Genomic DNA, 16,718 nt, shown 5'->3' with positions numbered 1-16,718 from the left:
CATTTCATTTTACAAAGGTGACAAGATCTCAAAAACCTGGACCAAATCAGATACCAAATAAAATCATTTTGCCTCATAAACAGTCTATACCTATATCCCACATAGTCAACCCGTACAAGGGGCTGTCAAAACTTGTCAGAGATGCGAGGCTCCAAACAAAACGCTTGCTCAGATTTTTGGGTACTGTCTGTTTGTTAAGAATGCAAGGATTAAATGCCATAACAAGATATTGGAACAGCTACACCAGTATGTCACTAAGTTTGGTTGGACATCATACCAGGAGCCAAGGCTCATCGCTACAGACAGCTCCTTCTGAAAACCTGATATTCTATTCAGAAAAGATGTGAAAGTTGCGATAGTTGCTGTCACAATGCAGTACAAAGATGACAACAAGGTACTTGAGATGATGTGGGAAGAAAAAAGGTGGAAGCATGTACACCTTGGATCTGAGATATCCCCCAGCCCCCCCTTCTGTGGCAATGCTAAATGTTTCAAAAACGTGGACGAGGCTCATTGCCTCATAAAGACTCAGTAAGACACTCACATAAGTGTTTTCAAATAGAAAAATGCCTCATCACTTAATTAGTGATATGAAAAAAAGCCATAAGCCGAAATAGCTCAGTTGGAAGAGCAGTAGACTGAAGATCTAAAGGTCCCTGGTTCAATCCTGGGTTTCAGCTCAGGATCACTGTAGTGCAGGTCAGGTTCAATCTGAAGCAGTTCAGAATCTGTCTTTCTTCACCATCTGCTGGTTCAGTGATGCTGACCTGCTTCACAATGATGCTGACCAACTTCAGTGATCGTGACCTGTTCCACAGTGATCATGACTGGCTCCTCTCATGGCTACTGACTTGCTTCACTGTGATCCTGACCCACTTCACAGTGATTGTGGTTTGCTTCACAGTGATCTGGATCTGCGTCACATTGATCTCTGTGCTTCACTCTACTCCCGACCTGCTTCACATTGATTCCCACCTGCTTCACTCTGCTCCTGACCAGATGCAATTTTCCAAAAATGAAACAGTTGGTGATGCCATTACCAAAGCGTGTCAGTTGCTTCCAGAACTAAACTTTGCGGAGGATAAAGAGGGATACATACTACATTGATTTTACGATGAGCAATGGTTATATCGTATTACATGGTGTTGCCGCCAAACCTCAGTTTAAAATTGGTGAACAATTGGCACAAATGTGAACTTAAATTATGGCAGAAATAGAACACTAAACCATTGGTTCACAAAAATGTTGAAAGTGACTGAAATATTACAGATGAAATGTGTTCACCAGTAGTTTTTCTATTGGCTATTGTTGTGGCCAATTACTTAGCATCGTTAGGCGTTTATGTTAAATAAATGTCTGTATATTTGAAAATGGGGCGCAGTAAACCCTTCTATTTAAATGACTATTTAAATAAAGCACCTAACTATTTGAGGTGACTGTTCCTACAATGGCTAAATGGCTAAAATTGCCAAAGTTCCAGCAGGATAGAATTGCCGCTCAGTTTCCGCTATTAGCTGCACAGCTTGCATGGTTCAAATAGGTTCAAACTGTTTCACTGTTCAATTATCACTGTTCAATTATCACTGTTCAAACACCAGGCAATCTGAATTCTTGTTTGCTGGTAAATCATTACTTTTTCTTTCTAGCGAAGAGAACTTCACCCTTAAACAACAGAGGATCATCTTGTGATTCTGATAAAGCTGGAACAACAGTGAGTGTTCTGTTATTTAGCTATTTTTTTGTTTACTGCTGTCTTTATATCATGTAGGACAAAAGTACAACATCCAGCCCAATATTTTGTTGTGCAGCTCCCTTTGGCGTTGATGCATCCACTTTGGAAAGGCTTACCATTCTCAATTTTTCAAGGTGCATTTCTTTGAATATGCTTTTTGAACATGGATAATGTGTACAGGGAAGTAAGTTTTAAGTTTAGATTTATTTATTAGTGTCCTAAGTAGGCTTACATTAACACTGCAATTAAGTTACTGAAAATTCACACGCTGGCACTTGTTCAGGTACACTGAACCAGCATGTCTTTCGGAATGTGGCAGGAAACTGGAGCACCCGGAGGAAACCCCACGCAACCACAGGGCGAACATGCAGCCTCTGCACAGACAGTGTCCCAAGCCGGGAACTGAACCCGAGTTCATGGCGCTGTGAGGCAGCAGTTGCTAATGACTGTAGGTTAAGTAGGCTTAAAGCACAATCACAATATAAATAACTCAAAATAAATATTAGAGGTAAATTTCTTCAGGACTTTTCCACTTCACTGCTGTCACTTTGATGCATGTTTAATGGAAAACCTGCCAAAGTCACAGTGCTGGAGAAGGAAATTCTTCTACAAAATTCAGCTCCATTAGCATTTTCATTTATTCTAGTGGTAACAGTGACAACACTGTACAAATGTTTGGTTAGACATGTCAAAAGGTTATAAAGACTTCATAGATGATGTTTCAGTTTGAATAGAGGAAGTCATAGAATCATAGAATGTTCAAAGCACAGATGGAAGGCCTATCATGTGCATGTCAGCCCTTTGCAAGAGGAACTCACCTAGTCATACTCATCCACCTTTTTCCCCCATCGCTCAGTACAATTATCCAATTCTATTTTGAAGGCTTCGACTGAATCTGCCTCCATAGAAATCATTAAAAGGTTACAGCACAGAAAGTGGCCGTTTAGCCCATTGTGACTTCACCGGCTGAAAACATTAGCTGCCTGTTCTAATACTACCTTCCAGCACCCAATCCATAGTCTTGCAAGTTACAGAACTTCAGGTGCGGATTCAAGTACTTTGTTACTTGATTGGAGGGTTTCTGCTTCAACCATCAACCCGGGCAGCAAACTGCAGACACCTACAACCTTCTGGATGAAAAAACTTTGCCTAATATCCCCTCTAATCCTACCAATCACATTAGATCTGTGTCCTCTCTGCTGGTGCAAACAAGTCTTCTCTGTCTACATTATCTAGGCTCCTCATAATTTGGTGCACTTCAATCAAGTCACTCCTCAGCCTCCTCTGTTGAAAGGAAAACTGCCCTAGCCTACACAATCTTTTCTCATAGCTCTGGCAGTTTTCAAGCTCTGGCAATATTCTTGTAAATCTTCTCTGCACTCTCTCTGGAACATTTATGTCCTTCCTGTAATGTGGTGACCAGAACTGTACACAAAACTCCAGTTGTGGCCTTACTAGTGTTTTATACAGTTCCAGCATTACATCCCTGCTTTTGTACTCCATGGTTTGTGTAATAAAGGAAAGCATTCCATATGCCTTCTTTACCACCTTATCTATCTGTCCTGCCACCTTCAAGGATCTGTGGATATGCATTCACTTCATCAACTCCTCTTAATACCCTCCCATTCATTGAGTATTTCCCCATGCTTTGTTTGTCCTCACAAAATGCAAATCTTCACCCTTCTCCAGATTGAATACCATCTGCCACTTTGCCGCCACTCAACCAAACCATTGATATTATTCTTGGATCCACAGCTTTCCTCTTCACTATCAATTACATGGCCGATTTTTGTGTAATTTGCAAATTTCACAATCATGTCTTCCATATTTAAATCCAAATCATTAATATATACAACAAACAGCAAGGATCCCAACACTGAGCCCTGTTGAATGCCACTGAAAACTACCGTCCATTTTCTAAAATATCTGTTGACCATTATACTTTGTTTCCTGTCACGGAGCCAATTTTGAATCTAACCCGCCCATGAGCTTTTACCTTTCTGACCAGTCTGCCAAGTGGGACCTTGTCAAATGCGTTAGACCACATCCACTGCACTATCCTCATCAATCCTCCTTGTTTAGCAGTACCACCCTTTTTCCTCCAGTCCAAAAAACAATCATTCAGTAATCTGTTTTTTTTGCCACTCTGACTTTGTATCTATGTTGTAACTGTCATTTCTATTCCATATGTTCTAACTACTTCTAACTACACTGCTACACAAATATCAAACATGCCTACCACTCTATCGCCGGCCCACACTTTGGCAAATCAGACCACAAGATCTGATTTGCCAAAGTGTGGGCAGGCGATAGAGATCCTGCTCCCGGCTTACAAGCAAAAACTGAAGCGGGAGAATCCATCAAAGAAAGTCGTGCAATGTTGGTCTGAGGAATTGGATGATCTCCTAAGGGACTGCTCGGAGTCAGTGGACTGCTCAGTATTTAAAAACTCTGCAACCAGCCTGAAAAAGTTCGCAATTACAGTAACTGACTTCATTAGTAAGTGTGTAGAAGACTGTGTGCCAAAGAAGCAAATCCGTGTGTTCCCCAATCGGAAACCATGGATGAACAGGGATATCCACTGCTTGCTGAAGTCCAGGTCTGAGGCATTCAAGTAAGGCGAACTTGACCTATACAAGAAAGTAAGGAGTCTAACAACACCAGGTTAAAGTCCAACAGGTTTATTTGGTAGCAAACGCCACTAGCTTTTGGAGCGCTGCTCCTTCGTCAGATGGAGTGGAAATTTCCTGGTGGACTTTAACCTGGTGTTGTTAGACTCCTTACTGTGTTTACCTCAGTCCAACGCCGGCATTTCCACATCATGACTATACAAGAAAGCCAGATATGATCTAAGGAGATCCATCATAGATGCCAAAAGTCAGTAACAGACCAAGCTAGAGTCCCAGGCTAGTCACACAGACCCCCGCCGACTATGGCAAGGTCTGCAAGAAATAACAGTCTACAAGATGAAGATATGTAAAATCGCCGGCTCCAACATACCCCTCCCTGATGAGCTCAATGCATTCTATGCCCGTTTTGAGCAAGAGATCAGCAAGAGCATGCCCTCCACCTTGGAAACCCTGGATGAACCTGTATTTGAGGTCACCATTGCAGATGTCAGAGCTTTCTTGAAAGACAACCCTTGGAAAGTGACTGGCCCAGATGGGGTGCCCGGACGAGCACTCAGATCCTGCGCGGATCAGCCGGTTGGAATATTCACAGACATCTTCAGCCTGTCTTTACAACAATCTGAGGTCCCTGTCTGCTTTACGAAGATGACCATCATCCCGATACCTAAGAAAAACCAAGCAGCGTGCCTTAATAACTATCATCCGGTGGCTCTGACATCTATTATTATGAAGTGCTTCGAAAGGCTAGTCATGGCACAAATCAATTCCAGCCTCCCGGAGTACCTGGATCCACTAGAGTTTGCCTATCACCGCAACAGGTCCACAGCAGACGTCATCTCCCTGGCCCTGCACTCAACCCTGGAACACCTAGATAACAAAGACACCTATGTTAGACTCTTATTTATTAACTACAGCTCAGCCTTCAACACTATTATTCCCACGAAACTCATCTCCAAACTCCATGTCCGGGCCTTGGCTCCTCCCTCTGCGACTGGATCTTGAGCTTCCTAACTCACAGACCACAATCAGGAAGGACATGCAACAACACCTCCTCCACGATCATCCTGAACACCGGTGCCCCACAAGGCTGCGTTCTCAGCCTCCTACTATACTTATACACCTGACTGTGTGACCAAATTCCCCTCCAATTTGATTTTCAAGTTTGCTGATGACACCACCGTAGTGAGACAGATTTCAAACAACGACAGAGTACAGGAATGAGATAGAGAATCTGGTGAACTGGTGTGGCAACAATAATCTCTCCCTCAATGTCAACAAAATGAAGGAGATTGTCATCGACTTCAGGAAGCACAGAGGAGAACATGTCCCTGTCTACATCAACGGGGATGAAGTAGAAAGGGTCAAGAGTTTCAAGCTTTTAGGTGTCCAGATCACCAACAACCTGTCCTGGTCCCCCCATGCCAACACTATAGTTAAGAAAGCCCACCAACGCCTCTACTTTCTCAGAAGACTAAGGAAATTTGGCATGTGAGCTATGACTCTCGCCAACGCGGCATCTCCACATCATGACTACCAGCTCACCAACTTTTACAGATGCACCATAGGAAGCATTCTTTCTGGTTGTATCACAGCTTGGTATGGCTCCTGCTCTGCCCAAGGCTGCAAGAAACTACAAAAGGTCATGAATGTAGCCCAATCCATCACGCAAACCAGCCTCCCATCCATTGACTCTGTCTACACTTTCCGTTGCCTCGGCAAAGCAGCCAGCATAATTAAGGACACCACGCACCCCGGACATTCTCTCTTCCACCTCCTTCCATCGTGAAAAAGATACAAAAGCCTGCGGTCTCGTATCAACCGACTCAAGAACAGCTTCTTCCTTGCTGCCGTCAAATTTTTGAATGGACCTACCTTGCATTAAGTTGATCTTTCTCTACACCCTAGCTATGACTGTAACACTACATTCTGCACTCTCTTGTTTCCTTCTCTATGAACAGCATTCTTTGCCTGTATAGCATGCAAGAAACAATACTTTTCACTGTATGTTAATACAAAGAACAAAGAACAAAGAACAATACAGCACAGGAACAGGCCCTTCGGCCCTCCAAGCCCGCGCCGCTCCCCGGTCCAGGATTGAATCCTGAATCCAGGATCCCCACCCAATTTTCCAGCCTATCTACATACCAATATCCTATCCACCGAGCTGTCCCTCACAGCTACGATGCTTTGTTCATTACAACCTATTAACTTACCCCCACCCCCCCATTCCAGACCATGTGATCTCCAGGGAGAGGCGAAAACCCAGAGTGAAAAACCCCAGGGCCAATATGGGGAAAAAAAAATCTGGGAAATTCCTCTCCGACCCCCTGAGGCGATCGAAACGAGTCCAGGAGATCACAATGGCCCCGATCGGAAAATGCTTCCCAACCCTAGTCATTTCCACTCCCACGAACACCATATGAATCCCCTGCCCCCGAGACAGGTTCCCAACTATCCGCAGTCTCACTCTGTACTGGCACCAGCAAGATGATCGTAGAATGAAGCCTTGAAACGAGAAACCAGGAACAATTAGCCCGCGCCGCTCCCTGGTCCAAACTAGATCACTCTTTTGTATCCCTCCATTCCCACTCCGTTCATATAGCTGTCTAGATAAGTCTTAAACGTTCCCAGTGTGTCCGCCTCCACCACCTTGCCCGGCAACACATTCCAGGCCCCCACGACCCTCTGTGTGAAATATGTCCTTCTGATATCTGTGTTAAACCTCCCCCCCTTCACCTTGAACCTATGACCCCTCGTGAACGTCACCACCGACCCGGGGAAAAGCTTCCCACCGTTCACCCTATCTATGCCTTCCATAATTTTATACACCTCTATTAAGTCTCCCCTCATCCTCCGTCTTTCCAAGGAGAACAACCCCAGTTTCCCCAATCTCTCCTCATAACCAAGCCCCTCCATACCAGGCAACATCCTGGTAAACCTCCTCTGTACTCTCTCCAAAGCCTCCACGTCCTTCTGGTAGTGTGGCGACCAGAACTGGACGCAGTATTCCAAATGCGGCCGAACCAACGTTCTATACATCTGCAACATCAGACCCCAACTTTTATACTCTATGCCCCGTCCTATAAAGGCAAGCATGCCATATGCCTTCTTCACCACCTTCTCCACCTGTGACGTCACCTTCAAAGATCTGTGGACTTGCACACCCAGGTCCCTCTGCGTCTCTACACCCTTTATGGTTCTTCCATTTATCGTGTAGCTCCTCCCTACATTATTCCCACCAAAATGCATCACTTCGCATTTATCAGGATTGAACTCCATTTGCCATTTCCTTGCCCAAATTTCCAGCCTATCTATATCCTTCTGTAGCCTCTGACAATGTTCCTCACTATCTGCAAGTCCTGCCAGTTTTGTGTCGTCCGCAAACTTACTGATCACCCCAGTGACTCCTTCTTCATGTGGAGTAATGTGGAATACATGTGGCAGTAATAAATCAAATCAAAACTATGAGGGCAAGCCTGTTGGGTGGCACATTATCAAACGCCTTTTGGAAGTCCATGTGCCTTACCTTCATCAACCCTCTCTATCACCTCATCAAAAAAACTCAAGCAAGTTAGTTACGCATAATTTTCCCTTAACGGGTTTGTGCTGAATTTCCTTTCTTAATCCACTTTTGTCTAAGTGACTATTTATTTTGTCCCAGATTTTCATTTCTACATGCTTTTCCAACACCAAGGTTAAGCTGAGAGTGCACCATGTTCTTGGGGTTACACTATACAGGATTCCTAGAGAAAATCGAACTGAAGTGGCCAGCCCTACTGCTTCACAGTGCTGGGGACCCAGTTTCAATTCCAGCCTCAAGTGACTGTCAATGGAAAGTTTGCATGTTCTTCCCAGGTCTGTGTGGGTTTCCTTCAGATGGTTTCCTCCCACAATCCCAAAATGCACAAGTTTATGGGAATGGGGGAGGGTGGGGGGGGGGGGGGGGGCTGTTGGGGTAATGGGGGGGGGTGTTGGTGAGCCTGGGTAAGAAGCCTTTTCAGAGAGTTGGTGCAGACCTGATGGGCCAAATGGCCTCCTTCTGCACTGTAGGGTTTCTGTGGTTTTATGGAATCACTGACAGAATGCATTAATTACAGGAAGTCGATCCACAAACATTTATTTGTGGTAGGGAATAGCAAAAACATTCCTGCAACTCAGTACACTCTCAATACCAGAACTCAGTTCAACTTTAAAATTGCAAATTGCCTATTATGAACAATTTATTGGAGCTCTGGTACCCTGTGGTGTCTTTCAATAGTTTGGATAAAAAATAATTAACTTACATTCCACTTTTCTCAGCAATTTGGCTGGGTGATATGAATGCAAATTATTCATTCTTGTTTATTTCACACCTTCACACATTTTCCCCTTTGGGGAGTAGTCAGCAAATGTTGGAAGCATTAGTTGGCTGATTATCAACTTGGTTAAACCACATCATGAACTTTTCTTCCATGGCCAGCAATTCCTAGTGTGAGACTTGAACTCAGGGCTTCTGGCTTAGAGACAGCGGCATTATCTACTGAACCATAAAGACGTCCTTATGGTTATTGTGATATAGCTTGAAAATAAAAATGCCAAATAGTCTTTGAATTGGGTATGAACATGCCAGCATAATCATACAAAAGTTAATTAATTTACTTGAATGATTCAAAGGGTTTTCAGGTGGTTTGTGAAACTGTTCAGCTAGACTCGGTATCTCCAGAGATCAGAATGCAGAGCTGCCATCAAAGAAATTCATTTGAAGCAGCAGGTGCCTCCCAAGATAAAGGAACCACTAACTCCAGGTATTGCCACTTTTCAATTTACTATTAGTAAATAATTGCATTGTCTTGTGAAAATTAGTCGATACTTCATGGTTTACCTGACAGAATAAATAGTAAAAGTTTGCTACTCAGAGTTGAAACAGCTATTACTGCACTTATTTTTTTGCTGACCAATAGAAACATAGAAACCCTACAGTGCAGAAGGAGGCCATTCGGCCCATCGAGTCTGCACCGACCACAATCCCACCCAGGCCCTAACCCCACATATTTTACCCGCTAATCCCTCTAACCTATGCATCCCAGGACTCTAAGGGACAATTTTTAACCTGGCCAATCAACCTAACCCGCACATCTTTGGACTGTGGGAGGAAACCGGAGCACCCGGAGGAAACTCACGCAGACACGAGGAGAATGTGCAAACTCCACACAGTTTGTCCTTCATTGGCTCATAATGTAATCTTCCCAGCCAGGCTAAAGTGGATTTGAAGTAGGGACTGGGAGTAATCAGGACATGAGGATGGTGGATCAATGGGACGATGATGCATTTGCGCTTTTGAGTAAAGTACAGGAGTGGCAAAATGCCCGACAATGGCATGTAGTAAATACTTACTAATGAAGAGTCTATCAAGGGGGCTTGAGACTTGAGCATATCTGGCATACAATTAGCTTAGCCATTGGTCACGAGATTGAGCTGGACCATCTCAGGCACAAGAAAGATTCAACATTTCTACCCTATAGTTCAGGATCAACCTGGTGTCTCATTAACAGGTCTGGAGGCTTGGTTGAAAATTAAGGGGGTGATTCTCCCAAAAAAATTCTAAGTGCTGAATTGGTGGGAAAAATGGTGTTGAGCCTAATTCTCTGATCGCGACCCGCAACTTTTCTGGCGGATTCGGTTGGGAGAATTGCATGTCGGCCATTTTGCGGGATTCACGCATGCTCAGGGAACACATGCGCGTCTCCCAGAGCCAGAGAACAGTTGCAGTCGAGACCGCGCTGGAAACCAATGAGAAGAGAGGTAAGTTATTTGAATCTTTTTAAAATGTATTTTAAATATTTTTTTTATGTGATTATCGGGCCCAGCATGGAACTTGCTAGGCCCGATAGCATCTCCCACCCCGCCAGGAGTACTTCATTCTGACGGGGTTTAGAGTAGCCCACCCCCCAGCCCCCCACGTTCGTGGAACTAGTGGGAGACCCCGCCAGAAAGAAGGGGGGCAAGCGGGACCCCCAGGGGGGTCCGGCGGTGGGGGTGTGGTGCCTCCTGGGCATGGGCACCCTGGCAGTGCCAGAGTGTGCCCCTAGCACTGCCCAAGGGGCAAAGTGTCCATGCCCAGGTATCGGGCAGTGCCAAGGGGGCAGGGCCTAGGGACGTTTGGTGGGGGTGTGGGGTCCCGCTGCCACTCTACATTGGGATTAGTCTGGGCTGGAGGGAGGGTAGCGATTCTGGTGGGCTGTGGGGGGGCCTGACCCGGGGGGGGAGTGGGGGTTAGCGGGGGGGATGTTCTGCCGGGGTGAAGGGAGTGGGGGGATCGCCGTTGCTGGGAGGGGGGGTGGGCTGGACATCGGGGCACTCCAAGGTGGTTGTGGGAGCGGGGGTCAGGCTGGCCTGTGAATTGTCGTGGGAGCCGCATTCAGGCTGTGGGGGGCTGGAGGGGCAGCAGTGCGGGGGTCCCGGGCTGGCCAGCGATTGAGCTGACCAAATGGGGAGATGACAGATCGGGGTCACTGCGCATGCGCAGAGTTCCGGAGCTGTCAAACTCCAGCATGGGTCTCACCCCCCCGCCCCAGGTTTTTAACGATATTCATGATTGTGACCCCTGCAGTGCTCAAAGCGGGGAGATTCAGGTCTGAAGCTGCACTGAAAAAACAGTCGTGATCTGTAACAGTTTTCCCACCAATTTAGCACTTTTGGGACAATCGCCCCTGTTATTTCAGTGGGAGTTCAGATTCGAATCTCCCACACGCTGTGCAATGCAGAGGTCACAATTGTGAATATCATGAAACGTTCGGGGGGCAGGGCCTATTCGCGCCTGTGTTGTGGCCCCGAACTGACAGCCTCCTGTTTGCTGGCCAGCCCGGGACCCTCGCACTGCTGCCCCGCAACTCCCCCCATGCCCCGATCACGGCCTGCACAAGCATTCCCGGGCCAGCCTCAACGCCCCTCCTGTCCCAGAGCACCGAAATTCCGAGCCCCTTCCCCCAGCAGTGACGATCCCCCTCCCACCGGGAGGCAAACCCCCACCCCCGGAAGGTAGACCCCCCCCGCCCGCCCCCCCCCCCCCTCCCGCCCCCCCGGCCCCCCCGGCAGACTGCCTGCCCCTGATCGCTGGCCTCCCTCCAGCTCTGACCGATCCCCATGCAGAGTGGCAGCAGTACCTGCCACCCCCACGGATCGCTCCCTAAGCCCTACCCACAATAGGTCCTGCCCCCATGGCACTGCCCGATACCCGGTGGGCAGTGCCAATGTGCCTCCTGGGCATGGGCACTTTGCCCCTTGGGCAGTGCCAAGGGACACTGGCTGGCACTGCTAGGAGGCCAATACCCAGGGGGCACCAACCCCCGCTGCCTGACCCCCTGGGGGGCCCCAATTGCCCCCCTTCATTCTAGCGGGGTCTCCCATTGGTTCCTCAAAAGTGGGGAGCTATTCTAAACCCTGCCAGAATGAAATACTCCTGGCGGGGTGGGAGATGCTATCGGGTCCAGAGAATTCAGTCCAGGGCCCGATTATGATATTTAAATTACATTACAAACAGATTAAAATCACTTACCTGGTCTTCCTGCCAGTTTCCAGCGTAGTCTTGACCTCGTCTGCTCTCCGGTGGTGGGAGACGCGCATGCAACGGGAACACATTTGCGAATCCCGCGAATTGGTACATGCGCGCGTCTGCCAACCCGACCCACCAAATAATTAGTGGGTTGGAATGGGAGAATCGCCCCCTCAGTGTTTGTTGACGGCGCATAACGATATACATCTCCCCTACTTGGTGCTGTCATCATGCTGGCTCCTGCTACTCTACTACTGGACTACAGGTCTACCATCATATGACTCTTTACATCATAATATGGATGGCACTGTTCTCCAGTACCACATTAACTCTTGCTAGGCTGAGCACCCTTATAGTATACCTTCCCCAAGTCTATACCCAAACTTATTTACAGTACTATCTGTCTTTACATGCTACCCTTTCACTGCTTAGAAACGTTTCCTTACCTGGGCCTAATTCCTCTGTGCTATCCTTCAAGTTTACATTCTGTAATTTTATTTCTGCTAACTGTTTCTGAGGGGGCAATTTTCTAATTTTCTTTGAAGAGTATCACAGAGGGCGGGAAGAATGGTGTGGAAGCTGCCGGACCCAAGGGCAGCTTCTTCCACTGTATTGTTGGGGATTTAGTAAAGACGAATGTGAAGGGAAGCGTCCCTAAGTTGCCTCGCTAGCAACTTAGTTCTTAAAAGATCAGAGCACCTGAAAAAGTTAAAAGTAGAACTTCAGCCCTTTTGGAACCAACCTCCATGGATTCCCCCACGGAATATCACCACATGCTATATCCCTCAACCCATGGAACACCTCCTGGCGTTGTCCTCTGGAACTTAGTGCCAGGGTACTGCCCAGGCATGACCCTTTCCCCTTGGTGAATGCACTAACCTGTGCACTTTTGACATGTTCTGCTTGCCAGATGACATGCCGATATGAATGGACAATCTTAACAGGTGGGTGGAGGGAGACAATCAGGTGTAAAGGTCCGTTAATTATATTTAAATGTATTGGAATGTGGATCCTGATGTTCAACTTCAGAAATCCCGTTATGTCATTGCCAATCAGAATGGGAATCCCCGCCAGTGTTTTGCGACTCCCGTGGGGTTTCCCGCTCTTGCTGCTGATCTCAACCTCCGAAAACAGGAGCGCAAAATCCCCCTCTGAGACTCTTCATGCTCCTTTATGAGAATTTCTATTTTCTCTTGCATCTGTTCAACTTTTTCTTGACAATCTAGGTTCTTGATTTTGATTTCAGCCATTTCATTTTTCAACCATCAATGATTCTCAGTATGTTTGAGGCATCCAGTGTCTTTCTTCTAGTTCCTTGATCTTCAGCCTCGGAGAGATATTTTCCTATCTTATTTCTTTCTCCATCTGTAGCAAAGATTTGTCGTTGTCCTTTATTTGGGTTTCACTATTGGCCAGGTCTGTCTCCGGCAAAGACGTAATTTGTTTCAGTTCTGTAATTGTGCTACTCATGGCTACGTTATCTGCTTGCAGCTTGGAAAGCTCTATGGCTTTTACTTTCAATGCCACCTCTTCCATTTAACTGGCATGTGAGCTCTTCAGTCTCTTTTTGTACCCCTTGGCTTTCTCCTGGATTAGTGAACATTGCTGAGGTTCTTCATTTTGTTCAGAATGACATTAAATTCATTTTGCTTTTCTTTTTAATTTTCCAAGGAACAAACCTTGACCTGAGAAATCCTTATAGTGTGTGAAGGTCCTTCAACATTGTTTCCTTTCCTTTGTGGAGCTCAATTGCTTCACCTTGAGTTTTCTTGTATTTCAGTAGTCTTCTCAGCGTTGTTTTGGTGTTCCTTCATGCTGCTGTTAATTTCTTCATGCTGTTGAAGGGTCATGTATTCTTTTTACATTTGATCTTGAAGGAAGATTATCTATTCTTTCAGATGTTTATTTTCTTGGTGACCACTTGCCAACCAGCACTGTGCTTTAGTGCATTGTTTTATCACATGATAGTTCCTACATGTTTTTTTCCTAAAGTAGTATTCAATTATTTTAACCCTTCATGTTTTTCCAGGGGCACATATTAATTCTTCAAAGAATCTTTCGAGATAGCAATTTCCTTGAGTACATCTTTTGTCTGCTGCTGTGTCTGGCTGTTTCTGCCATCTCCCTCTTCAATTTGCCAATAATTGGAATTCAGAGTTGTTATTTCCTCCTTGAGCTTTTCTGGAGCTATGTACTGAGTCTCCATGATTCACATTTTTGCTTATTACATTCTTCTCAACATTCAACCCTTCTGTTTCTTTCAAAGCTTCCTCGTACCTTTGTGATGCCCCAGAAATGTGTTTCTTTGATCTTGAACAGTTTGATTCATTGAAGACTTTAGTTTAACATGCATTTTCAAAGGTACAAATTCTGCTTAAATCTTGTATTTCGAGTCTTCCAATTCATCTTAGATATAAACATTCTCCTATGAAATAGCTTCATTTTCTTTTTGCAAGTTCTGTTTGATTTGGGGTACAGCGGATAAAGGGTGTTAGTGGCAGAAGATTAGCCTTGGCAAGATTATTACATACCCCAAACAAGTATCAAAATGTATTACCTCGGACTTCCTCTCATTTCCTGCTTAAACTCATTGTACTCCGGTAACTGAAAGATTTTCCTCTCCAAGTCACCTAATTTTTCATCTGTCCAAATTGGTCTGGTAATGTTGATTTCCCGTGCAGGTGCGTACAGCTTTAAATGCTGTTCCACTTTTAAAAGTGGTGCAGCAGTAACGTTTTTTTCACTTCTTCAGGGTTTTGGCAGACTCCTACTTCAGTTGTGGTCCTGACTCCTTTGGGATTTATATCTAGCAGCAATTTATTAAATCAACAGTTTGATATCGGAGGCTTTTTAGTTATATAATAATCAATTGCCAGTTTGGAAAAAGTTTTTAAACCTTCCACATCTTTTTTTTCTTTGAATTGAGTCTGGCTGCCACATGGTATGGCACCAATTCTGAACCCAGGCTGGCTGTGGTGATTTCAGAAACGGGGTGCTCTGACTTACTTTTGAAGCACTGAAGACTTTTAAAACTATTTCTGGCTTAGAATTTAATTTTTATTCATCCCTTATAAGTTATTTGATTCTGCAAATGTTTGGTACTTATAATGGACCTCCATGAGACCTGCTTGAGTCATTAGCAGCACAGTGGAGATTTTTCTTCTGCCTTTCAGCCTCTTTTTCTCTTTTTGAAATTTTGCACAGCCTTTTATGATCAAGTTAAGTCCCACGACTCCACGTTTGATCAGTTTGGCTTTTCATCAGTTGTTTCTTGATCTACCCTTCCACCTTTTGTCTTTTAAAAAAAAACATGCTCAGTCTCTTTTGATCTGGTTAGGTCAAATGACTCTATGTTCGATCAGGTCTGGCATTGGAGCTGTTTTTAGGTGATCCCTTCGGTTTAGACAAACTTCTCCCAAGTCATAGTCATACAGTGCTGAAAAGACCCTTTGGGCCATCGAGTCTGCAGCAACAAAAACTGCCTTTAAAATGGCATTAATCCCATTTTCCAGCACTTGTCCTCGAATGTTATGTTTCAAATGCTCATCCAAACACATTTTAAAAGTTGTAAGTTTCCAGTCTCCACTACCTTCCCAGGCAGTACATTCCAGATTCCCACCACCCTCTGAGTGAAAAAATATTTTCTCAAATCCTCTCTGAATCTCCTGCCCCTTATCCTAAACTATGTCCCATCGTGATTGACCCCTCAACCAAACAGAACAGCTATTTCCTATTCACCCTGACAATAGATGGTGAGTGTCTGGAACAAGCTGCCAGAGTAGTAGTAGAGGCGGGTACAATTTTATCTTTTAAAAAGCATTTAGATAGTTACATGGGTACGATGGGTATAGAGGGATATGGGCCAAATGCGGGCAATTGGGATTAGCTTAGGGGTTTAAAAAAAAAATAAGGGCGGCATGGACAAGTTGGGCCGAAGGGCCTGTTTCCATGCTGTAAACCTCTATGACTCTATAATAACCCTCAAAATCTTATACACCTCAATAATGTTTCCCCTCAGTCTTCTCTGTTCTGGAGAAACCAATCCCAGTCTACCCAGCCTCTCCTTATAGCTCAAATGCTCCAACCCAGGCAACATCCTGGTGAATCCCCTCTGTACCCCCTCTATAGTGCAATCACACCTTCCTATAATGAGGTGACTAGAACTGCATACAGTACTCCAGCTGTGGCCTAACCAACGTTCTGTACAGCTCTAACATTATCTCTTTGCTCTTCTAGGGGCGGCACGGTGGCACAGTGGTTAGCACTGCTGCCTCACAGCTCCAGGGACCTGGGTTCAATTCTCAGCTTGGGTCACTGTCTGTGTGGAGTTTGCACGTTCTCCCCGTGTCTGCGTGGGTTTCCTCCAGGTGCTCCGGTTTCCTCCCACACTCCAAAGATGTGCAGGTTAGGTTGATTGGCCATGGTGAATTGCCCCTTAGTGTCATGGGATGCGTAGGGTAGAGGGATGAGTGGGGTAAATATGTGGGGTGATGGGGATAGGGCCTGATTATTGTCAGTGCAGACTCGATGGGCCAAATGGCCTCCTTCTGCATTGTGGAGTTTCTATGATATAAAAAATACTCCATGCCACAAATGATAAAAGCAAATGTCCCATATGCCTTCCTAACTGTCCTATTCACCTGCTTTGCCGCCTTCAGGGATCTGTGAATAAGTGCCCCAAGATCCACCTGTTCCACTGAGCTTCCAAGTATCCTGTCATTCCTTAAATAATCCCTTGTCATGTTACTCCTTCCAAAGAGCATCATCTCACACTCATCAGGGTTAAATACCATCTGCCACTGCTCTGTCCATCTGACCAACTCAT

General features: G+C 45.4%; 1 protein-coding gene and 1 non-coding gene across 2 annotated transcripts in view; both read left to right on the top strand.

Annotated features, from left to right (window-relative positions):
- The window catches only part of unc80 (unc-80 homolog (C. elegans)), a 505,340-nt gene that overhangs the window by 58,412 nt on the left and 430,210 nt on the right, over positions 1 to 16,718 (top strand). The window contains exons 6-7 of the mRNA XM_078227718.1: positions 1,647 to 1,717; positions 9,016 to 9,146. Coding sequence (XP_078083844.1) covers positions 1,647 to 1,717; positions 9,016 to 9,146 — 202 coding nt within the window. The remainder of the gene's footprint in view (positions 1 to 1,646; positions 1,718 to 9,015; positions 9,147 to 16,718) is intronic.
- On the top strand, positions 608 to 680 carry trnaf-gaa (transfer RNA phenylalanine (anticodon GAA)). The gene has a single exon. It is a non-coding gene; the product is annotated as a tRNA-Phe (tRNA).

The sequence above is a fragment of the Mustelus asterias genome, chromosome 14 (assembly GCF_964213995.1).
Source record: "Mustelus asterias chromosome 14, sMusAst1.hap1.1, whole genome shotgun sequence".
Lineage (NCBI taxonomy): Eukaryota > Metazoa > Chordata > Chondrichthyes > Carcharhiniformes > Triakidae > Mustelus > Mustelus asterias.
The sequence above is the reverse complement of the archived record's forward strand: the minus strand, read 5'-3'. Positions and strand labels throughout refer to the sequence as shown.